The 24,212-nt window shown below is 43.8% G+C and overlaps 5 protein-coding genes across 8 annotated transcripts; 2 read left to right on the forward strand and 3 right to left on the reverse strand.

The window, feature by feature from the left end:
- Nucleotides 1–73: 73 nt before the first annotated feature.
- On the forward strand, nt 74–1,889 carry LOC108030070 (FAD-dependent oxidoreductase domain-containing protein 1). The gene is made up of 2 exons (XM_017102671.3): nt 74–306; nt 663–1,889. Exons 1-2 carry the CDS (start codon nt 94–96, stop codon nt 1,770–1,772), a joined length of 1,323 nt encoding a protein of 440 aa, XP_016958160.1. The 5' UTR covers nt 74–93; the 3' UTR covers nt 1,773–1,889.
- An 85-nt stretch (nt 1,890–1,974) lies between these two features.
- On the reverse strand, nt 1,975–3,357 carry LOC108030072 (MOB kinase activator-like 4). Of its 2 annotated transcripts, none has more exons than XM_017102672.3 (3): nt 3,029–3,357; nt 2,597–2,970; nt 1,975–2,548 (listed from the first exon to the last, which is right to left on the reverse strand). In XM_017102672.3, exons 1-3 carry the CDS (start codon nt 3,086–3,088, stop codon nt 2,299–2,301), a joined length of 684 nt encoding a protein of 227 aa, XP_016958161.1. In that variant the 5' UTR covers nt 3,089–3,357; the 3' UTR covers nt 1,975–2,298. The 2 variants fall into 2 exon arrangements, with proteins under 2 accessions (XP_016958161.1, XP_016958162.1); XM_017102673.3 differs by having other exon boundaries at nt 1,975–2,536; nt 3,029–3,355.
- Nucleotides 3,358–3,437: 80 nt separating this feature from the next.
- Nucleotides 3,438–5,653, forward strand: LOC108030073 (ras-related protein Rab-2A). Its single transcript, XM_017102674.3, has 4 exons — nt 3,438–3,618; nt 4,074–4,233; nt 4,674–5,010; nt 5,071–5,653. The coding sequence occupies exons 1-4, from the start codon at nt 3,573–3,575 to the stop codon at nt 5,167–5,169; spliced, it is 642 nt and encodes a 213-aa protein (XP_016958163.1). The 5' UTR covers nt 3,438–3,572; the 3' UTR covers nt 5,170–5,653.
- Nucleotides 5,654–6,422: 769 nt separating this feature from the next.
- On the reverse strand, nt 6,423–11,176 carry LOC108030069 (uncharacterized). Its single transcript, XM_017102670.3, has 5 exons — nt 9,174–11,176; nt 8,537–8,646; nt 7,968–8,149; nt 7,667–7,907; nt 6,423–7,594 (listed from the first exon to the last, which is right to left on the reverse strand). Exons 1-5 carry the CDS (start codon nt 11,166–11,168, stop codon nt 7,450–7,452), a joined length of 2,673 nt encoding a protein of 890 aa, XP_016958159.1. The 5' UTR covers nt 11,169–11,176; the 3' UTR covers nt 6,423–7,449.
- Nucleotides 11,177–11,238: 62 nt separating this feature from the next.
- Nucleotides 11,239–23,696, reverse strand: LOC108030074 (uncharacterized). 3 transcript variants are annotated; one of them, XM_017102675.3, is made up of 3 exons: nt 22,941–23,696; nt 12,830–13,748; nt 11,239–11,381 (listed from the first exon to the last, which is right to left on the reverse strand). In XM_017102675.3, the coding sequence occupies exon 2, from the start codon at nt 13,381–13,383 to the stop codon at nt 12,919–12,921; it is 465 nt and encodes a 154-aa protein (XP_016958164.1). In that variant the 5' UTR covers nt 13,384–13,748; nt 22,941–23,696; the 3' UTR covers nt 11,239–11,381; nt 12,830–12,918. The 3 variants fall into 3 exon arrangements, with proteins under 3 accessions (XP_016958164.1, XP_050743727.1, XP_016958166.1); XM_050887770.1 differs by lacking the exon at nt 22,941–23,696 and adding an exon at nt 19,588–19,719; XM_017102677.3 differs by lacking the exon at nt 22,941–23,696 and adding an exon at nt 15,332–15,684.
- Between the last annotated feature and the right edge of the window lie 516 nt (nt 23,697–24,212).

Consider the following 24,212-nt stretch of genomic DNA (forward strand, 5'->3'; position numbering starts at 1 on the left):
AAAGTACTTACGGAAAGCTGCACAAATCTAATCTGTCGGATTTCAGTGGCGTTATCATCGCACGAATGTGCAGCGCCCCGGTTAGTGTGAAAAATGCTGCTGCTGGGACGAGTTCTGCGATCGGGTTCACTGCGTCAGCTTCGCTTCCTGAGCGGCAAGGCCCAAGGGGATGTCCTGCCCCAGAGCTGCGATGTCTTGATTATCGGTGGCGGCGGCATGGGCGCCTCTTCCGCTTTCTGGCTGAAATCACGGACGCTGCAGCTTGGAAAGAAGCTCAATGTGCTGGTGGTGGAGCGGGATTCTGGCGTGAGTACAATGTCCTGAATCTTAACGAAGAATAGGTGGATTTTAGCCAAAAAAAAATCTATGTGATCAATTTTGGTTGAATATAAGCTGTACTATTATAAAGGATCAATATAGAAGTTCTTAAAAATGTCTCTATTCTTAATAATCGTATAACAATTAAAGGCAGCTTTATCACCAATGTTTATTGACCCATGTTAATAGAAAGTTTAAAATACTAATGCGTTTATACAGTGCTGATCTTTCTGATTACATAACTATATATGTGTGCATTTTATACCATTGTTTTGAATTAAATGACATTCATATACTGTTAAAAAACCCTTTAATCCCCATCCTTTTTTGTAAATATTCTGTAGTACACCAGCGCCTCCACCGTGCTCTCCGTGGGCGGGGTTCGCCAGCAGTTCTCCCTGGCCGAGAACATCGAGATGTCGCTCTTCGGCTACAACTTCGTAGTGAACGGAGAGAAGCACCTGGGAGACGTGGATCTCTGCTACCAGCCGAACGGCTACCTGATCCTGGCCTCCTCCAAGGGAGCAGAATGTCTGACACAGAACTCCAAGTTGCAAAACGAGTTGGGTGCCCGCAATGAGCTGCTTGGTCATGAGGCACTGCGACGCAGATTTCCCTGGCTGTCCACGGAAGACGTGGAGCTGGGATGCCACGGGATAGACAAGGAGGGATGGTTTGACCCGTGGGCCCTGCTGATGGGCTACAAGAAGAAGGCTCGTGCTCTGGGCGCAAATTTCGCTAATGGTTCGGTGGTGGGTTTCGAGTGGAGCGAATCGGGAGCTCTTTCAGGAGCAGTGGTGGATGCCGGAGACGGAGTACAGCGCACGGTGAAGTTTGACACCTGCGTCCTGGCAGCAGGAGCCTATTCGGGTCAGGTGGCTCGTCTGGCAGGCATAGGGGATCCGGATGCCAAGGAGAGTTCACTGACCGTAGCTCTGCCGGTGGAGCCCCGCAAGCGATACGTCTATGTGTACAGCACTCAGGGCCGGAACTGTCCGGGCGTGGCCACGCCTCTGACTGTAGATCCGGATGGCACCTACTTCCGGCGCGATGGTCTCTGTGGAAATTTCCTTTGTGGCCGTAGCCCCAGCGAAGACGAGGAGCCAGAGTGCGAAACGCTGGACGTGGACCATGGCTACTTTGAATCGGATGTCTGGCCCACTCTGGCGAACCGAGTGCCTGCCTTCGAGTCGGTCAAGATCCAGAGTAGCTGGGCGGGCTACTACGACCACAACACATTCGACGCGAACGGCATTATTGGCAGACATCCTCACTACAGCAATCTCTTCATAGCGGCCGGGTTCAGTGGTCATGGCATCCAGCAGACTCCGGCCGTAGGTCGAGCCATCTCCGAACTAATCCTGGATGGCAAATTCACCACATTGGATCTCTCTCGCCTTGGCTTCGAACGGCTGGTGAAGAAAGAGCCCATGCTTGAGGTGAACATCGTTTGATTAAAGCCTCACAGGCTGTAAGGAAGGCATCCTTGTTGTGTGTATGTACTTCTTTTATTGCAATTTCTGTTGTGTATATAGTAATTTTGTATAGTAAAGTTCACGTTTAGTCACGTACAGCTTTCTTGGTGTTTTGGCTGCCAGTTGTCAAGGGGAATTTGGTTTTCGGGGTTCTGTTGTGGGTTCAGCCACAAGAAGGTCGTGGTGTCTACATATAATTTATTTAAAATAAGGAGTTAAACATAATCGTAATATAACTTGCGGAATAATTGCTGACTTAGGATCAGATGGGGCGAGACGGGTGAAGGGGCCTGCGTATATCTGGGTTTGCCCTTTTGTTACTTAGTTATCGTTATGTAGCTCTGTGTATCAGACATCTAAACTACATACAAGATCTGCATTCGAGTCGGGTTCGCTCCGTCCGTGTGTCTCTGTCAGGGTGAGCCAACCCAAGCTGCAAGTTATTGGTAAATATAAATAGACGTATGCTGAATGAGTGTTCCTCGTGAGGCCGACTGATCTGGGCCTAGGCCTCGCTCTCGCCGGGGGTCGCGTTCTCGGCCGCGTTGATGGGCACGATCAGATTCTCCTTGGACATCAGATTATATTTTGTGACGAAATGCGTGAATCGGTGGCACAGATACGTCTCGGCCTCGAACTCGTCGAAGATGCGACGATGGTGAAAGTAGGCGTGCGAAAATATGCGGTACACCCGCCGGCACACGGAGCCCAGCTTGGTCACTGACGACTCCTTGATGGATACCCTGTGGGAGACACTTTGCTCATTATGTGGCTAGTTCCAGGTAGTCTGGGAGCCCCCATACCTGCTCGGAAAGTACTTGTTGCTGTTCAGCAGACAGGCGGCACCGTCCAGTGTGTGGCGCGTGTAGTCGATGGCCGGACACTCCTTGGGCGTCTTGTGGGCGGCGCACAGGAATATCCACTGGTCGGTGGCCGTCATCTGAGTGCACGTCGAGGGTGAGCACTCCTTCTGCAGTCGCACGGCCAGGCCATTGAGCTCCATGCAGAACTGGCGCAGGTGCTCGTACTTCCACACACCCTCGTCCTGCGCCTCGGGCATGGTCAGAATGAGCTCCACATTACTGGGATCGCGCTTGATCAGCTGCTGGATGTACTGCTGCACCGCCAGCGTGCTGTCCATCTCCTCCAGGGGCTCGTCGGGCCAGCGACAGAAGTCCTGGAACGGGGAAATCGTTAGCGGAACCTGGTCAAGAGGGTTGGGCGCCTGTGCTCACCTTGGATTTTGTGCCTGGCCGGTTCCTACGCAATATGGTCGAGCCGTCAGCCATCTTCATGTTTCACCTGCTCGGATTAGGAGACGCGATGATCCACAACGCCTGTGCCTACGCCTCGGTGAGAAAATCGCTGGCAGAGCCTGATTTCGAGTGCACTCCCTGCCCCGCTGGAATCACCGAATTTGGGATCCTTGCACTGTAGTTTGTAGTTTGACTCTACTTGCGCTGGCGCATCGCACTACGATTAAATAGCGTTTATCCAAAACACTTTGCTTTGTGCGAGAAAATTTCTGACAAATTCTACATACATACATATGCCTATCGATTGGGCAGCGGCAGTGGGCTATCGCTGTCGATAGGCCTGCAGTATTATTTGCGGTATTTCCGCCAGCCCTGGCGCCTGAACGATCTGGCAACGCTGCGATAGCCAGTCATCATAAATACGGAACAGCTTGGAAAACTTACAAGAATTGCGTATTATCTGCTGTATTACGAGATCGAACTTTCTAAAAACCAACTTGCCGTAACCCAATCAGCTGCAAACATGTCCTACGCGTACTTGTTCAAATACATCATCATCGGCGATACAGGTGAGTGCTGTGAGCTGCGACTCCCCCGCACAATGGCCAGCGAAAAGTTGGCCATTGTCAGGGAAACAATCAGTAATTGGAAAACAAAACAAAGGGTCGCAAAGGTCGCCTCCGCTATGGGGTGTCCAGTCCATAGGGGACCTTTTGGAACATTGGATCTAAACGAACTGCGTCTGCAAAAAAGTATCCCCAGCCCAGGAGTTGGGTGGGCGAAGGAAAAATCAATAAAACCATAACAACGCATACAGGCGTTCACCGAGATGGGAGTTGCGGGGAGCGGGGTGCAACCCACACACTAAACCCTGCTGCTGAGTCACCCAACCACCCCCCGTAATTGAGGGATTCCGCCCCAAAGAGCCACGGGCTTATCAGCATACTGTTTTTTTGGGATGTCCAACAGCTGTTGCCACTTTTCCAGCCCTTCCAACCGAGTAATCTTTTCCCATTTTCCACAGGCGTGGGCAAGTCCTGCCTGCTGCTCCAGTTCACGGACAAGCGATTCCAGCCGGTGCACGACCTGACCATCGGAGTGGAGTTTGGCGCTCGCATGATCACCATCGACGGCAAACAGATCAAGCTGCAGATCTGGGACACAGCTGGCCAGGAGGCCTTCAGGTGAGCAGATCATCCCCCTTAACACAGCTAGTTCCATGTATTATGTGTCAAATCGGGAAACTAAAATCGCACCCCCCCGGAAATGTAAACCTTAAACTTAAGCTTGGAGAGATTCAGTCAATTTAATCAGGCAGTTTGATTTTAAATTAAAACAAACCGTTTCTAATTAATCAGGGATTTTTAAGACTGCCCTGATAGTAGTATTTATATTTCTATACAACCGAAATCTATTTAATTTAAAACATTCAGCTGTGAAAAACAACACCTTTTTTTTAGGGTTTATCGAACATTTATAAAAATCATGCTAGTCATTGTCACTAGCTTCGCTGTTTGCTAACTGCAACTATTTATGCTTATCAAATATTACCAAAATTTTAAATTTTCATCTTAAATTATTACATTTGGAAATACGCATTCTAACGCTACACTTTCTCATCCAGATCCATCACACGCTCCTACTACCGTGGCGCTGCCGGCGCACTGCTGGTGTACGACATCACCAGGAGGGAGACCTTCAACCACCTGACCACCTGGCTGGAGGATGCGCGCCAGCACTCCAACTCGAACATGGTGATCATGCTGATCGGCAATAAGAGCGACTTGGACTCGCGGCGCGAGGTGAAGAAGGAGGAAGGCGAGGCCTTTGCCCGCGAGCACGGACTGGTCTTCATGGAGACGTCAGCGCGCACGGCGGCCAACGTGGAGGAGGCGTTCATAAACACGGCCAAGGAGATTTACGAGAAGATCCAAGAGGGCGTCTTCGACATCAACAATGAGGTACGTTTGCCTAGAAAGCTTCTTGTAATTACAAACTCTAAACTAAGCGCTCCATTTCAGGCAAACGGCATCAAGATCGGCCAACAGCACTCGCCCACAAACCCCTCGCTGCCAGGAGCCGGAGGAGCAGCTGGAGCAGCAAACAGTGGATGCTGCTAGGAGTAAACTGCAGATGCCCGATTGCAATTCTGGGATAGACGTAGCCGCTTCTGTAAAAGCTACTTTAGTGACTAACTAATAGAAGGTAGTTGGAGGGACATATTTCTTGTTTTCTATCTCAACCGTAACTAACCACGTAATAATAGCTACCACTAAACTAGCATTCGAACACTAAGCGTAATGTTAAAACCATAAAGATCAGACAACTACGAGAAAAGCCCTCTTCTTGTTCAGCTACGTTTTAATTTACCAAAAAACCGAAAGGAAAGAAACCAGAAATAAACCAAAATCTACAACATTTGTGTCCGTGAATGTGTCGTGTGTGATTTCTAAATTTTATAATGTTCATTGAAACAGTTATAAATATTTTGTGCATGTATTTTGTGTATATTGAAGTTAGTTTGCTAGTTACTTCGTGTAAAGACGGATAGTTATACATTGGGATATTGACAAAATGATGTGTAATATATAAACCGAACTCAAACTGTGTGAATTTTCATTGTGATTCGTTTTCAGTGAGGCTAAACCCAGCAACGCTGCGCCACGCCCCTTTTTGCAATGGGTATCTGCTACTCTTCTATATACATACATCCATAAATAATACATATATGAATATTTTTACCTTTCCTCCTCAACGCATTTGCTTTGTCTCTGTTTTGTTGTGCAATGCAGACCGCTTTAGTTTTTATACACACCTACATTAGAGAAGGTAAAAGTACTTTAACAAAATATACAAAACATGTGAGCTGAAATGGGATTATATAATTTACACTCTCAACATGCATTGACAGTGGTCACACGTAAATGCTGCGATTCAATGATCAATTTAGTATTTTACGAAGTTTATATATTAAATTAAAGGCGAAGGCCAAAACAAAACGAAAGATTCAACTGTAAACGTAAATCAAATTATTTATAATATTTGTATTTGCCAACACCATGCAGAGTAATAAATATACATACTAAATATTTAAAATCGGGACTACGTTTGCTTACCTTGGGACTTATTTATTTGAATCAACTGCAAAGGACTCACAGAATTAACAACACCATTTATTTTCTGGTCAATTTTTCAGATTATACAAGTTTAAAGATTGTAAAATATATTGAAAACCATATTTGTGTCCAAAATGTTGTGGTTTTTCATTTTATTCCCTTAAATTCAAGGATTTTTTAAGGACATTTCGAACTTATTCGCGGTACTTAATCCAGCCCGAGCCCATTCAATACAATAGAAACAAAATGACAAAGAATAGTTTTAAAATTTTATTTATTTTGTAATAGGCTTTCAGTAGATAATTGTTCAATTGGTTTCTTGTAAATAATATAGAATTGTGATTCATTTTCGTTTATGTACATATTTGCTAAAGTGATTGGAATCAACAACTACCATTATCTATAAGTCGGCTATAGGGCTATAGTGTCGCATTTACTTCGTTTTTTGAAGAGTGCTTAAAAATTAAAGGCTTTTTACTAACGATATATCCTACACTAATATTTTTGTATTTTCTGTAATAATACTTGAACTTGTAAGACATTACATAAATGTATTTTATTTTGTATTCTGAAAATTGTATTTGTTTCGTTTAAGAACATTTTTTGCCAATCTGCAAAAACCGGTTTTTGGTTCGAACAGTAATTATTTTGTATACCCTAGATTGCTGCTGTTTTTTCATTAATTTGGAAACTATTCGGATCCGCGACGTTTGATGTACAAATATTATTTTTGTTTAGCATAAAAACAAATGCTCCAAAGACTGTGAGTTTTGGGTCGATTGAAAATGGTCGCTTGTTATTGCATACGTTACACAGATTGTTGTTTATTGTATTCACTTTAATTAATATTCGTACGAAATGTAAGGCAATTAAAACTATTTCTATAATTTTTGTAAAGAAGACAATTGAGGGACCCGTTTGCACCTGGCAGTGATGCACTGCATTGATATTGATTGAAATTGAACAGTTTGTCTAAGTGTGATACGAGTACAAGATGCGAATAGTAATTGCCCTAGTGCGGTAGTTATATATATTAGGTGTATGCGGATACACTTATCTACGATTAGTCAAGTCAAGTACAGGCTTACAGGCTAGGTCTTATGCAATAGGCTTAGTTTCAGTTACAATTCTGCTCTGATTTTATGGCTGCAACACCATTTGACATAAGAAACTCGTTAACATTTAATGCTAGTCCAATATTAGGCTACAGTTCTGATTTGTAGTACCTGCAGCTGCCCCTTACCATGGGCATTCAACAGTGTAGTGTGTAGTAATGTGTGTAACCTAGTGTAAAAGTTGAGCTTTTTTAGTCTCTGAGACATCACTATCACTCTCCTTAGGTGCCTTCTTCTCACAGAACTCGATCAGATACGAACAGACGCCGGAGAGTGCGATAAATATGCCCGCATAGTAGAAGGTCTCGTCCCATCTGGAAAGAGGATTGAACGGAAACGTCAGGAATAAGTCGGGGAGATGGTATGGTATGTGGCACCAAACTCACCTGCCCGTATGCTCGTAGATTACGCCGGCGATTGGGGGACCCGCGATCATGCCCACACCCTGCACCAGCAGGACCAGACCGTAGGCACAAGTGAAATCGTCCAGGTCAACAATACTGACCAGAATGCTGGGCGTAAACGAGAAAGAGCTGGCGAACGTGAATCCGAAGATGATGCACATGGCCATCAGACCTATGTAGCTGGTCATCAGAAGGGGCATAAAGAACACCGAGGCTCCGCAGACTGAGAAATATTAGGATGATATAGTATTTGTAGATATGGATAAGCTTAGGATCAACTCACCCAACATGCACAGCGAGTAGCAGATGTTGATGTTCATCCAGGGCAGGTCGCCCAGATAGCCCAGTCCTATCATGCCCACCGTTTGGGCTACGCCCACACTCGATATCAACTCGGCGCTCACGCTCACATCGTAGTGGTATTGCTTCATGTACTCGGGTAGGTACAGATAAGGGATAATAAACCTGTGGAGCGTGCCAAGGGAGAGATTAGTCGTCAGTTAGAGAGCAGAGCCTTATCTGGACAAGGTTGGGTTTGAATTGATTTCAACTAGTTCCTTATCGAGCTAATGGAACACTCGAACTCTGCGCACATGGGTCAAGATAAACCATGATCTTGAGCACAGTTTCGGCGGCCTGATCGATAGCTTTTTACTGGGAGTTTAACAATGCTGTATTGCTTTTATTGTGCAACTACTTTTCGCTTTCGATCAGCTGCCAAAATTGTTTGTGAAATCTTTTGGCAAGTGTACAGTTTTCGGTTGACGGCTTGGCACATTCATGCATTAATTTTAGCATTTGTTTTGCGCAGCAATGATATTGCTTTTCTCTAAATTGCCAAAAAGTACTTACCAAATGAACAAAAACAACGTGGACAGATTGAAGAGGGCGAACTTCATGTCCAGAAAGAGGGAAAAGTCGAATATGGACTTCATGGTGTCCACGAAATTGTCATACCAGGTCTATAGGGAGAGAAACGAGATTGAGTTAAGATCTGATAAAACAAAATATATACAAAAAACTTTGTATTTTACAAGACTTTTCATAAGTTTGTTTTAGTACTTAAAAAAATTTAAAAGGGTTTTAAAATAGAATAGAAATTAATAAATTATTTGATACCAATGTTGAAGAACTTTTTGGCACAAAATTATATTTTGAGATATATTTTTTTAAACATAGATTTGTTCTTAAATTTGTCTTGATATTGATAGTAAAATAATAGATGATTAATAATCAAAATGATTTTTGAAGGTATCAAATAACCAGTTCTTAGGCTGATTTGGATCGGCTGCGTGACAGTACGGAAGTCAGAGCGGTCACCTTATCAGCCACGGAACGCTGGCCCAAGTGGTTCAACTTGGCGACCCCACAGCGATCGGGGAGGCAGGGGCCGCTGATAACCAGCTCTGAGAATCAACCAGCTGAGGCTGTCGCCAAGCGACCAGCAGATAAGAAAGGGGACCGGGGGCCAGGGTTACTCTCTACTTACATCCTCCTCCTCCTTGGCGATGGTGGTCATCGAGTTGCGGTAGATGTTGGGACAGGAGGAGGCGCGCAGCCTGTAGCGGTGCGTGTTCAGCATGGCCCCGCGGTAGTGGATCGAGTTGCGGTGGATGCGCATGTCCTTGAGGAAGTTGGAGTTGCGGATCGAGATGTTGCGGCGCAGGTTCGATCGGTGGTGGCTGGGCTTCTTGGAGCGCGACAGCCGACGGATCCCGGTGATGCTGTCCAGTCGGGCCCGTCGCATGGCCAGCTCGCTGTTGACCGGCTGCTCCTGCTCCGGTATGGCTATTACCGTGGGTCCGTTCCGCCGGCTCGGTTCCAGCAGGGCGAAGGTCTCATCTTTCGAGTAGTAGCAGTGCATGTCCTCGCTGAGGATGTCCACCGAATTGTGGCGCAGGCCGTTCACCTTCAGGTTGGAGATCGATGGCGTCGTGTGCTTGGCCATGAAAAGGTTCTCGTTCAGCGAGTACCGGGAACTGGCGTGCTTCTGGGTGAGGTAGCCCTCGTCCGAGGAGCGCATTGATCCGTTGGGCGAGCCACCGCCGATGGAGCGCTTCTCCGACGGCGAGAGGGTTTCTATCGAGGCCAGGTAGGTCTTCTTGGCCATGTCCGCCGCTTCCTGGGCGATGCCGCCCATTAGGGTGTCGTCCGGCGATCCAATGACGGCCGTCGATGGGGGATAAGCGCCTGCTCCCGAAGACATGGACAGGAGGTTCTCGCGCGACGGGGCCTCAGCATCCTCCTTGTGGCGCAGGGAGCGCCGGCTCAGGCTCTTCACCTCGCAGATGCTGTCCAGCTCCTGGGTGCTCAGGAAGGTGGGCAGGAAGATCTCGCTGCGGTAGCGCTTAAGGGCCGAGTCCAGGGGATCGTCGATTTGCTGGTTGGCCTCGGTGTTGTTCTTGGTCACCAGCGAGTCCAGCACGGCCTCCTTGGTGATGCCGGTGTCCAGCAGCTTCTTGATTTCCTCTAGGCAGACGCTGGAGTTGGAAAAGGTGGTGACGCTCTGGGACCGGCTCTCCAGCCGGTTCTCCTCGATCAGCCAGTCGGGATCGCGCATCAGGGCGCCGCACACGCAGGCGTTGAGCATAGTGCCCCCAAGGATTAGGGTGGCTCCCCGCCAGCCGTACGACTCCATAAGGTAGGAGGTGAGGCGGGCGTACACGAAAGTCCCGATGCCAGTGCCCGATGCTCCAATTCCTGTGGCAAAGGTACGCTTCTTGTCGAACCAGAAGGCAATTGACACCACCGCAGTGACGTACCCGATGCCCAGGCCCAGACCCGAGATTATGCCAAAGGTCACCATCAGCATCTCGATGGAGTTGCAGACAGAGGAGAGGGCGAAGCCGAAGGCGGAGAACACGCCGCCGATGATGGTCATCTTGCGGCAGCCGTACTTGTCCACCAGGTTGGACCAGATGGGGCCCATCAGCAGCGGCACGGAGAAGAACAGCGAGGATATCCAGGCGGTCTTCGAGGTGGACTCTCCGAAGTAGGCCAGCAGCTCGACGTTGATTAGGCCAAACGAGAAGCTCAGTCCGTCGGCGATGAGGGACACCACCAGCGAGGCGAAGACCACCACCCAACCGTAGCCGCCGTCGGGCATCTTGGGCGTCTTCTTCTCCGTGGAACTGGAGTCGATCGAGTCCCCAGACTCATTCGAGATCAGGCGCTTCCGCCGCTTCACCTGCCCGTTGCCGTTCATCAAGATGGTCAGGGTTCCATCGTCGAGGGCGACGATGCTGCTCCTCACCACCTTACTGTGGCCGGCTCCATCGGCCAGCTCCTCCGCGGAGAGGTTGCAGAAGGTGACCTCCGGGAAGAGGTCGTGCTTGATGGCCTTGTGCAGGGGCGTGTTGGCCGGAGCAGGCGTGAGGGGCAGGGCCTGGTAGTTGGGTTGTTGACCCCCATTCTGGTTGTTGTTGTTGACCGCCTCGCCACTGTTGTTGTTGGAGGCCTTCGGATCCGTCGCTAGCTTGGCCATGTCCGGAATCCCGACGATCTTGTGGTGTTGTGGTTTTGCGGTGTAAAGGGTTCAGCTACGTCTATAAAAAGGTTTGTAAAATTTGCACTTTCTTCTCCAAGCGATTATTGGAAGTGAACACAATTTGCATTAGATTTCAGCATAAATTTTCTTAAGTAGGCGGTAGATGATAAATATTCCCCTTCTGTTTTCTTGGTCAACTGCAGTGCGTAGCTGAAAGATAGAGATAGCATTGCATTGAGATAGATACTTTCAACTTCTCATGCCGCCCAGCTGAACTGACTAATTGGAAAAGTTGTTTCGAACTTTTTGCCAGTAAAATGCCAATTCGCTTTATCTAACCTCGTAAAAAATATGGTTCTATTTCTAGAAGACCGATTCGCGCGACTACAACAACATGTGCCAGAAACCATTTCGCTTAAAAATCCGCGCAGAAACTGTTTGGTCATTTGCCATTTCGTTCGTTTAGTTTTCAGAGCGCCTTCAACTTGACCTCAGGAGAGCGTTCCGAGAGAGTCCGAACGGATTTCTTCTTACATCAGTCCCAAAACAAAGTGCGTCACATGAAGGCGACGGCTGCTGATGTCTCCCAATAATTATGGGATCCGAAAATGAATATGCTAAAACCAATTTCGTTTGGCTTGTTTTGCTTTCGAAATGGCTGTCTGTGGTTAAATATAGACTGCTATATGGGCTGTGTAGGGTAAAACTCATTTACAATCGCCCATATATGCAGGTACAAGTCTGCTCTATAAAACCTGGCTAATAAAAGTTCACTAAGTTAAACACACTGAATGCTAATCTCTTATACGGAGCAGGTTGCGATGGCTGAAGTAAAAATTATTTCTAAGCACAATTCTGGTCAACGGAATGAATTTTATAGATAGATTTCATTAGATACTTCTTAAAAGCAGGATCATTATTTGCTTTGGTTTCTTTCATTTAAAACGAAAGTATTTCATATGTAGAGATATTTAGAGTAGTGAGAGCAAATCTATACCCTGATCGAATCCTACAATTTTTTACCTTTGCAAATCTATTACCGTTAACGAACCCTAGTTTTTTAGAAGCATAAGCTCCCATAGAACTTTTAAAATTGTATTACCCTCTTTGAATCCTTCGTTTTCTGAAAAAGTCTTAATTCTCCTAGAACTTTTGTACCCCTATCGTTATCCTAACCGAGTCATAGTTTTCCGTACATTCTTACCTTTGCCATTCCTAGCTTTTCAGAAGTAGCGTAAATTCCCATTGAACTTTCCGGCCTTTGTAATTCTATTACTCTAATCGAATCCCAGTATTTTAGAAGAAGCGATCATCTTTAAGATTTATTGTCCTAATCAAAACCTAGGTTCCATAGAATTTTCATGCCTTTGAAATTCTATTACCCTAATAAAATCCTAGTTCTAACAAGAATCGTAAATTCCCCTATGCTAGCCTTTTCCATTATCCTAATCGAAACCTAGTTCTTCAGAAGAAGAGTAAATTCCCCTAGAACTTTCGTTCCTTTGCAATCATTTAGCCCTAATCGAACGTGAATTCCCCTAGAACTTTCATTCCTTTGCAATCACATATAACCCTATAACGTAAATTCCCCTAGAACTTTCGTTCCTTTGCAATCATATAGCCCCAATCGAACACGAATTCCCCTAGAACTCGCTTACCTTTCGTTATCCACACAATGCTCCTTCCGCACGACGACAGCCGACTCGAGCCAAAAACTGAACAAATCGAAACGGTGACCTGCAGGCTCTTAAGACTTCACTAGCACTAGATTCACTTTTTCAGCACTGCCGCCGATCAATTCACCATAATTGCACAGATCTTCAGTTATGTTTAGCTCGCTCAGAGTGCGGTTCGAGTGTTTATTCAGGGTGGCGGTCTTGTGGAAAATTCTTAGACGCGGGTCGCGGGGTATGTAGTGCAGGAACACCTTGTTCGACTTGCCGCTGTTGTTGTAAGTACGGGGATTGTTGTTCTGGCTGTTGTCGAACGCCTTGGTCGTGGTCGTCGTGGATGCGGATGCTGCAGATGTTGCTTTGCCTGCCCGATAGAATGACTTGGACCGAGTGTCATTCATTAAGAACGCTAGGGGGTTTATCACAGGCCGACGGAGAATAGATTGAGCGATTGGAAGGCAGTTGCCGCTGCAATTAGAGTCGTGGCTGTTGTAGCAGTTTATGCTGCCGGTAAGCGGATTTTGCCCTGGCAGCCACATGCGGTACTTTGTTTCGCACGGAACTCACACACTTTTCGATTCGCGGCCGAACACAAAAAAAGGTAACGAACACAAATCACAATTTAAACACAAAACTGGGCCTTCCAAGAGGTGTTTCTGCGCGGCTCCGGGACAATCTGCCGCTCCCCGTGTCAAGTGCGCGGGGCGAGGTGCGGCGGCGGACTGGCAGGCATCGTAAATATCCGTATATCTCAATGGCGGGGCGACCAACGCGGCGTATGATTGATTCGTCTCCGGTGGTGCAACTTAATCGCTGCCCTCGCTGCTTTCGCCTCCTTCACGGGCTGATAATGATTTATGATATCGGTCCTCGATTAGCTGGGCTGTCCTCGTTCGAGAAAACACTGCAAGAGAGGCGGAAAGAAATCGGAAACCAGAGTTAGTTCAGGGTCCTCTGATAAACGACTTAAGCACTAACAAGGGGCCGAGCTCAAATCTATTAATACATTCAATGCGAGCCATAAATGGGCTCTGCGTTCATCACGAAATTCCCACAAAAGCTGAGGCAGCGCATCAGCCTAATTTAAACTGCTCAATTGACAAACAATACTGAGTTGGTATGTGGGGTGGATGAAGTGAGATTTCTGAAGAGCAACGATCCACACAGATGTTGGGATAACAGTGGGGAAGCAACAGCCATATCACATTGTTTTACCACCTATCAGTATAGGTATTTTTAAGGTATCTTATAGTCGTAATAACTTTTTTAAGCTTTTCAAAAACACAACATCTGCATACTTAAAGCCACCTAAACCGGATTCACTTTTATTAAACTCTTTATCAGCCCAAGTGTCTGCTTTGGCAAACTTTAAATGGAAACAAAGCGTACTAATCAAAGGTTTTTGTTGTAATTTAAAAATGGAAAAAAACACGTTTTGCTCGGTGTCGTTTTTATTTCATTAATACTGAATGCCACCGTTTTTTAAACTAATGAGCGGGCCAAATGATTATCGCATCAAGGTGACTTGCGAAAATGGTGTACCCTTTTACATGTGTAAAAATATACAAAGTAACATGAATACTATGTGGAATAAATATAAAATCACGTACTGTTTAGTTAATAATTATTGAATTTGTACGGTCATATAACAGTTGCTTAGTTTTCGAATATCGAAAATAAATATTTTTATTTTCGAATATCTATATGAATTAAGGGTCCATGGTGACCCAAACTTGCATATTTAATTATAAAAAAAATGCATGCTGTTGAACTGTACCCCACTTCTTCGAGGTTCTAGACGATTGATAATATACACAACGTATCGCATACCCATTGATATGTAAGTTAGGACTTGAAATCTAGATCTAAGAGATCCATATTATGCCCTAATTATAATTGAAGTCTCTCCCTGAATGGATCTACAATAAGTGTATCAAATGCACACGTTGGCCAATAGCTTGAGGCTGCGAATGGCCAAGTTCAACGTTCGATAGGCGAAGCGATTAAAACGCTCGTATATTCCGGGCTGAACAGAGAGCTCGAGTAAATACGGAGCGGCATTTGTTTTAATTGGCGAGATTTTCAGTTTTGAAAACGCGACCGTCTGGTTTCCGACTTTAGCTAGACAACAAAAGTGTCTCTTATCAAAAATCAAATTCGGATCACGATTGCCCGTGCTTGTGTGTGGGTATACAGATCCTATATGGGTGGAGGTGAGAGCGGAATGCACCCTAAAAGTGGTGTGCTGGCTTATCTTTACAATATAATTGGCAGAAAATGGTTTTATTCGCTCTGATGCGATAAGCTAATGTCTAGCCTTCGAACTGAATGAATTTAGTTGAAGTTGATTTTGTTACGAAGTGACTTTCGACTAGAAAATATTTGCTAATATCTCAGCCATGGTGTTCTTTTTTTTTTAGAGACATTTATACAATGTAATACTTCTTATTTGTTATTTTTATTCATATAGGTTTCACTTGACATTACATTTTCCATTGATCTCGGCGCTAACTAGTTCAGTGCTATCTGCTGCGCCGCTTTATAGACTACACTTTTGGAATGCACTCGCGTTTGGAGCAGCACTTGTGCTTTGTAGAGCAAATCGTGCTTGCAACTTAAAGTCCACATCTTGCTTGGTCCGTATTTACACAGCATTTACACAACAATGGGCGAGAACAAAGGCGCTGAGGAGGCTAACATATCTGTAGGTCCACACGCTCCGCACTCGGATTTTAATACGGACTCGGATTTGGATTCGCTTTCGGTTTAAGATTCAGATTCAGATTCAGTTTCGGGCTCGGATTGAAGAACGACAGACCCACAGCTCGTCGGAGGACCGACTAAACCTAAACCCACTCACGCCGCTGCCGGCGGCATGGAACCGGGCAGAGCGTCGGCTATCGCTGCCTTAATCTAATAAATTTCTTATCAAAGAGCGTCGTGAGTGTACCGTATAGTCCGTTCTATATCTGTGCGTTTGTGCACTTACAGATACACGTTCGGATGCTCGTGGAGTGTGTAGCGAGTGTAACGGCACACGCGTCGGCGTCTGTCAACATGCCAACCTTTTGTGACGCGGTCTTCTCGGTCTTGGTTGGGTCTCTTTTTGGCAGTGGTGGTCAGATTCGGACTCGGAGCCCGACATCCGTATATATATTTATACGAACTCAAAGGTTTATATATAAACATATAAGCGCTCTGCAGTGCTGTATACCAATCATGTGATTGTGGGCAATTGCTATTCTAGTTACAACGGCAGTGCCGCTCCTGCTATAGAATCAGACCAGTCCTCCATAACCCTAATCTGCTAATGAATATTATTTTCCCATGAAACAGCTGGGTACTATGAAGAGGCATGGGAACTGTATGTACATAGCTATGTATATCATAAAGTATGATAATCACTTTTAAAGAATTGGTCTTATTGATCGCTTTAGAACACTTTTTACCAGGTTTCAAAATGAGAACATTGCCCTCAATTTTTTTATTTACCCATTCTAGTGTTTTGCCACCATAAAACTTGCTCTATAAAAGTCCTATGGTATGTTTTCACTGTAGTTCGTAGTTATTGTTCAACAAATACTAGATTTTTCGGTACACTTTTATACATTTGTTTGGTGCCTTAACTATGACTTGTCGAGTCCAACAAGATCTAGACGAATCCGCTTTCCCATTTTATCAGTTGTTTCACATAATTCGGGGATAATGAGTAATTTTTGAGCACAAAACTTGGCCAAAATTGCCTATTTAATTATGCTGATAAGTTGAGTGCTGCGTCGCTATTCAAGTTGGTTAATTGTGGGGAAATTATTTTGTGCGTTCTTCGAGTTGGGCGATAACTTTTATAGCGCCCATATTTAACACAGGGGTTCTCTTTGGCGCTGACCTAGGCTATGGAATTCGGGTCGGGAATTTTGGTCTGATTGCTATATGGAGTGCTCTAAAGTTTAAGATTACCTGGGAAATCCACGGAAAGTGCGCATTGTCTGGAGCAAAGATATAAAATCTAGCTTATGCACTTATCCTAAGGAATACACATCTTAATTGTTTGTTTTGATTATGACCCAATGTAAATGGACTTGCCTTTACACTTTAATTGAAAGAGGTAAGCAAATTGATTGAACCATGTGATGGAGGCAAGGACAAACTATTCACCTTGAGTCGAATTGAGTTTGCTTTTCTCAATCGCTTTCAGAATTGCCCATTAGTGTGTCAACCAAACGAAGTTTGTTTTGCGAATGGTTTGTCCGAGAAGAAGGAACTCCAATGACAAATATTCCCCTGCGGGCAGCCTTTGTCCTTCGAATCCTGCAGTTTCTCTGGAAAAGTTCAGCACTTAAATAATCTCTGACGCCTGCAAAGTTCACATCGAGGAAAATCGCTCGATAAGATGCTTTTTAATGTGTGCTCAGCTTGCTAACTGATGTTGGTTTTTCCTTCTGCTTAATTGAGCTCTGTAATTGATAGTGGGTTCGGCTAGCCCCCTTTCTAAAACGAAAAAACTAGTGGCATTTGTTAATTGATTTGCGGTTTGAATGTTTAGCTTGGCGGTGGGGGTGGGATTTTTTTGCATCCAGAGTTTTGCTGAGAGATTCGCTTGCATGGTTGGTTGGAAGTAATTGCTGCTCACTAATTTATTTTATTAATTTTTTAAGAATTTTTAAATAAATTATAAAAGTAGTGAAATGTGTTTACCTTTGTTTGTTACTTTGTTTTAAGGCTGTATCTAACTTTTTCCATGTTATAGACCAATTTCTCGTCTGAGTGTTAAAATAAAAGTAGTTTTTAAACTCCAAAAAAAAAAACAACATTTTTTAGTGCATGAGAAATGGACCAAGTGCATTTAAAACAATAAGATACTTGATGTTTCTTTCGGAAATAATATTAAGAATGCGCAAGTAGAAAGCTTGAGCTATTTAAAAATAGATCTGGAAGTGCAGAAGCCTGTACATATATTGATTATGCCCTGGTCTGCCCTGCTGATAACCTGGATATTATATGTACAAAAACGGTCTAGGGTTCATATTCATTGTATACATAATTTACGCAAGAGCGGTTCATTTTGCTTTCGCAAAACCACTTTAGACTTGGCTGACGCTGTCTCTTGAAAGCTTGACAAGAAAGTCACCGCCAAAAGTCGCAAAGGGGGTGGTATCTTCGCAAGTGCAGTGCGCACACAGACAGGTGTGGCACACCCTTTCGGCGTCCTTTCATGTTTTATATTTACCTTTGCAGGACGCGGAGGGAGGACTTCAAACGGCAACAATAAACTGCAGCGGCAGCAATGTCAGCTCTCAAAAAGTTATGGGGTCCATAAAAAAGCGAAAAATGGCGTCTGCACTCTCGCACTATGGGGTAGACGCGGTGTGTTCTCATTTAAAGGATTTTCATGATTTTCGCCTTCAACTTGACTAACTTTGCGGCTGCACAAACACAGGAAAAGGGCCGTATATTGATTTTTTCCTAGCTCTAGGATTTTTTCAGGGTTGTGAGAGGCACATTGCCAGTGTTTGTGCTAGCAAAGGATATGCCAATACTTGTCATCTTCATTTATTTTATTTTATTTTATTTTCTTTACAATTTATTTTTTCACAGCCAATATTATACACATACTTTTCGACCAAGTGCTGACTTTCTTTTTAGGCCCAAGGCTACAAAATCGAAATTCCTTCCTCAAACTTGGAATCTCATAACCACTTTTTTAAGTTGCTAAATTTGTCGGCGAAGTGTACAGATCCTTTCAGATATTATAAGGTTTAGTGTTATGTTTCTTTTCGACCTGAGAAATCTATGATAAGTTTTATATATAAATATAAATTATTTTCCTTTTACTATTATTTATTCTATCAATTCCGAAGCAAAAAAAGATATATGTATATCCTAAACTTTGAAAACTTTCCACTTTCATTTACATATATTTCTCTCTGCCGAAGCGAAGTATTCCAGAAATTACCAGAACTAATTCCATCCGGTTCACTATGACAATTCTAAAACGCAATTTGTCTGGTTGGATGGATGGGTTTTTAAAAAAAAATCCGCAAAAAATGGGACCAAGACAAAGGGCTTTGTTTTGCCACTCTTTCCGCTGTTTTTGTATGTGGTTGCTGCAGCCTTTGAAAAAGGGCAACCTGGCAAAAACGAACATTTGGCTGTGCGTGTAAACAACTTCAAGGCTGGGGTGTTTTTCCATTTATTTCCTAATTTCGCTCTCGACACGGGCTTTCTCAGAGAAGCCCAAAAGGTTGTATGCGAAATGCAATATGCAAATGAATTTGCAAATTAGAATAAAGTTATAAACCAGTAAAATTAAGAGCTGGGAGAAGTGCAAGCACAGCAATCTAAATGGAATCAATGAATTATTCATAATCAATTCAGAATGAATCTATCATCCGTGATATAAATTAATCAACCATTAATCAAGCCCGTCCGCAGTTTGAAGATATTGTATCCATTGTTGGGGCATATTTAATGGATTCAGGCACAGTCAATTAAAAAAATGCCAGATAAGCCTACCCAAGGGCACTTCGCCCAGCATTGGGTGGAAAAGGGGCTGGCAAGGTCGCTGGAGGAACATATGATGTAATTATGGGAAGAACGCTTTGCGACAAATTGGCCCGCGGAAATTAAGCAGGCGTCACGCAGTCTGTGAGTTGCTCCTCGGATTATGTGTGTTTATGCGATTTTCCGAGTTCATGCCATTTGTTCATAGCTGATCATGTGACAGCTGATTTTGCTCCACTTACGCGCAAAAGTATCTGGTGGCGATAAAAGGCTCCCTCGTCAGCTGTTTACTCGATATCTCGGAGCCGCTGGACCCGGGTCCAATAAACAAATCCAAACAATCAATTTAGCGCAACTCTGTAAGGAAATCACTTGTTGTTGGCACTCGTAGCTCGGGCACTTCCTGCACTCCCGACAGTTGTTGCTCCCCTCGCGGTCGAAATTGAACTGACTGCACAGCGATTTCCCTGCCCGCCCAGCTGCCTCCGTCTCCCTCACTCGAGGTGCTCCGTCTCCCTCTAGCCCTGTGCCTGTGCATCGGGAGTTTTTAATTTCCAAGTGCCCGACGCATTTCCCACCACTAAACACTTCTTCGCCGCTGCCTGGCTGCCTCTCTTGACGCAATGGAAATTTACCAGTTGACATCATTAGATTCCGTCGCATGTCTTCAGTTTTTTGTGTTTGTAATCCAAAGAGTTCCAAATTTTGTCCATCACGAATGAAAACGAATTTCGAATGCCCTTTAGTCAATCGTTATAGGAAGTACCTCAGGATTATTTCCTTAGGTAATTTCAATTTTAGATTTATGCTTTGGTTGCCCTGATAAAGAAATTAATTGGATGTATCTTTTTTTAAGTTAAAAATATAATTCGATTCCTTTAAGTTATTTCGAACGTGTTAAAAATGTCATATTTATACTATTAGAATGTGATTTATACATAATTTGAAAATTTGAAAACCGGAGCACGACTGAATGTTTTGAAAATTAATTGATATCAAAGCAGTTTTTACTTTTTTATATTGGTAATTTCCAAAATATTTAACTATTAAACTATGGGTTTAATTTAAAATTTATGGAATCCCTAAATCCAAACACTTTAAAAGTTCTTCAAGGCTTAAATTCGCGTGCCCAACCCAAATTCTCAGTCAAGATTAATCACTCCAGATGAAAGTTATAATTGCATGTTATACTTATTTGAAGGTCACGTTCCTAACGATGGAAGGTGGTATAAATATGCATGTGGGAGCGTAATCAGTAACGTAAAATGAAGTATTCATCCATCAAATGCGATGAGAAGTGCAAATAAATCATTTGCAGCTTTGTTTCCTGGCATTTTACGACTTTTTGCACTTAGTGTCAAACAGTCCCTAAAAGATTATTCCAGGGCGCTTTGTGCATTATTTGAATACGTACAGATCACGAAGCCGACAAAATAAACTTAGAAAACAAAGATAAGATGCTTCTGAGAGTTAATAGGCAACTATTTTGTTTGCTCACGAAGGGACATTACTTAGACCCTAAACCTAGACAACATCCAATTTGTGTATGATTAAGTCGTTGCGAACTAACGTGAGTACTGTGGAACTAATGAAGCGTCTTTAGAGCAATTAGCATTGTTAACACAGTTGCGATACAATTCGCTGGGCGACATTTGGATTCTGGAAACCGGTTCTGAGGTTTACTTCGATTTCGCCTCGGACGCACTGGCAATCAGCTGTGGGGTCCGCCACCGCTCACTGCTGACACACTTATCCGGCAGAACGGATAGACGGCAAGACAGAATAATAATAATAAATGCACAAAGGTCTCACCGGTTTTATCAGCTGCTGGAGGCAGTTGTTCCCGGGTTTTCCCCATGCTCTGCACTGTTGCGCTGCTTGAGGGTCAATGGCTCCTGAGCCAAAAAATGTAGACACATTACGGCTCCGAAATGCATAAAAATCGAGGGATTGCTCAAGGACGGCAGCCTAGAGAATGGTTTTCGATTACAGTAAATCAAATTTGCAGAACAGCAAAAAGAACCGAAAATCGAAGCCAAAAAAGCGTCTGCACACACTCAAGTTCGTATGTAAGTCAAGGCACTATATCTAATATCTTAAGCCACACTGAGCGAAGAACTTGTAACTTCGGTTAATGACATCATCATTTCATATCAAACTCTTTTTTATATTTTAAAGGGAGGGAATTATTAGTCAATTTATTACCTAAGAGCGTCTTGGGATTCGCGAACTTTTGTATAAATGTCTTGTATAAACTTTAACTAAAAAACAAAAATCTTGGGAGATTTAAATACACTTATATAAGCATCTGAAAGTATGCTGTAAAATATTTAATTTTTTTTCCAATCATAAATTTATTGACATTTTATCTAACATCTTATTACACTTATATCTTTCTTTTATGGAGCCACCTTATTTTATATTTTAAAGGAAAAAATATTATTTATTATCTATATATACTTGTATAAATGTATAAAGTAATCCGCAGCACACAAACCTTTGCAGGCTTTAGAACACTTACAAATTTATTTGAAAGTATGATGTAGAACAAGTGGTTTTATATTTTGGCAATTGAAATATGAAAATGCTAGTAAATCGTAGAATAGCCGGCATAAGTGGTCGTAAAAACGAGGAATTTTCTGTGGCAGTCCCCAAACTCAAATGAAAAATGTCAGTAATATTTTCTTTGGGTGATTGGGTAACTTGTGCAGCTCCTACCCCTGGGTTGCGAATAGTGCGGACTGGGTGGGCTTGGGGGCGCCCAAGACAAAGGCATTAAAAGCCAAATGACTGGAGCAGCAAAATGGCGGCGCGTGTGTGACAAGCGAAAATGCCCGAAACTGTGCTACAGTCACTGCGGTTCACCAGCATCTCATCTCGCCTGCGTCCTTCAAAGCCGCCCCCTTTTCGCCCGGCAATACCGCCCAGTCCCGGGGCTTATGTAAATGGAGCAAGTGTGGCTGAGTGGGGCAAGTCACAACTCAAACTGTTTGGGTTTGTCTTTCAGAGGGGCCTTGATTGAATGGTATAGAACCACGATCTTCCTAATAAATGAAGCTTTTGCAAATGTAGTTACAGTATGGTATCTTTTTGTCATTATTATGTTGATCAGGCCTGGCGAATACCCCACTTTTTAAACAAATACGATGATAGCATACCCGCAAAAGCGCACCCGCTTTGTTTGGCTTATCTGCCACTGAGTCACTCGCTCCGCACTTAGTGCCAACTGCATAAGAGGCAATCACTGTCAGTTTAAGCAAAACAATGAAAAACTTATAAAGCGCGTCTGCCTCCTCACAGTGAATATACATACACCCATCGGCCGTGCCAAAACGAGTCCAAAGCGACCTATAAATAGTCCCCACTCGATCAAAGACGCAGGTTGTGGAAACAACGAAAATAAATCAAAAACTGTTTGCTCATCATGGCTAAAGATAAAATCGAAAACAAATAATTTGTTATCATAAATGCGGAGCTAGGGGGAATTACGCATTGCACTGCTCATATACATAAAGAAATATTTTTCGCGCAATACGAACAGGGTCAACGTATCACTGGATATGTTTACAAAACTCGTTGTTTATTCGTTTCTCACCTGAAGTTTCTGCTGATTTAGGTGAGTTTTTGGGCTTGCTTCGTGGGCTAAAATACAACCTTAGCTGGATCTTGGTCCTTTGTCGTAGCAGAATCTCGTTACATTATAAGCTGGATAACAGACTGATTGTAGTTGTTGTGCGGGCAGGTCTTAAATACCCAAATAAGCTCGCTCTCTCTTTTATTTCTTTAGGTATGTATTTCCACCCGTCGAATTTGTTAGCCGTTGTTTTGCACAGTGGGGCGAAGGGCCTGCACCGAACACACGCCCAAATGAGCTTTAAAAAATTATTAAATGCCAATAACTCTGTTGAGCCGCCGCTGTATGTGTGGGTTCTGGAACTGCGCACACAGCAGGTTTTCATTCGTGGAAAGTTATTATCTGCCGACTTCGCCCTGCGACACCGCCCACTGTGCGGGAGTTTCGATTTTTTTGGCGGGGAAGGCGGGGCAATGACAACACCGCTCGACGGCACAAGTTCACCAGAAAATGTGGGGCGACCGGACCGGAGGTCGCATAAACAACAGGAAAGTGCGCTCGAGTGCGGAAATCACGGACCTAGGTGCTGCACATGCACACGGGAAGCGGTGGAAAACTCTCGAGGCAGCCAATCGCGGGCTTTTAATTGATTACTTAACGCGTTCTGGCGGGAGCAGAAGGAAGGCAATCTCGGCTGACGGAGCCCTTAAAAATTCAGGAAAATCGAATCGCCCACCACACAAACACGACCGTCCGCACTCCAATTGGAACATCATCTGACCGTTGCCGTAACAGCGGCTGTTAGCCGAACGCCTGCGGAGGGTGGAAAATTTCGATAGCATGTATCGAAAAATGTTCGAAAACAATACAGTAAATTAATAAAATTTCCATATCATCCATATCTCTGCGGCAATTGGGCGTAAATTATGGTTAAAAGCTTTTTCTCTTAGCTAATTTTTAAATTTGAATTTATGCGATGCAGATATCGATATGTTTGCAGCTACGAGATAAAATGTTAGTGTTAATGTTACTGTTAGCGCAGCAAATGTAAAGTTTGATTCCACTGTTAATTTGAATTTAGCCGCCAGCTTTGACGTTACAGTTTGAGAGCCATGGTCGGTTAAAATTGTATTCTAACTATGGAAAAGCGTGTAATAAATCTTTTCATAAGAAAATTTACAAGCAACCAATGGGGAAAGAAGTGCCTTAAAATTATTAAAAGTCATTATATTTTGTTAAATTTGGTAATCTTGCTAATATTGATTTAGAATCCAAAAACTACACTAGCAACGC

The sequence above is a fragment of the Drosophila biarmipes genome, chromosome 2R, assembly GCF_025231255.1.
Source record: "Drosophila biarmipes strain raj3 chromosome 2R, RU_DBia_V1.1, whole genome shotgun sequence".
NCBI lineage: Eukaryota > Metazoa > Arthropoda > Insecta > Diptera > Drosophilidae > Drosophila > Drosophila biarmipes.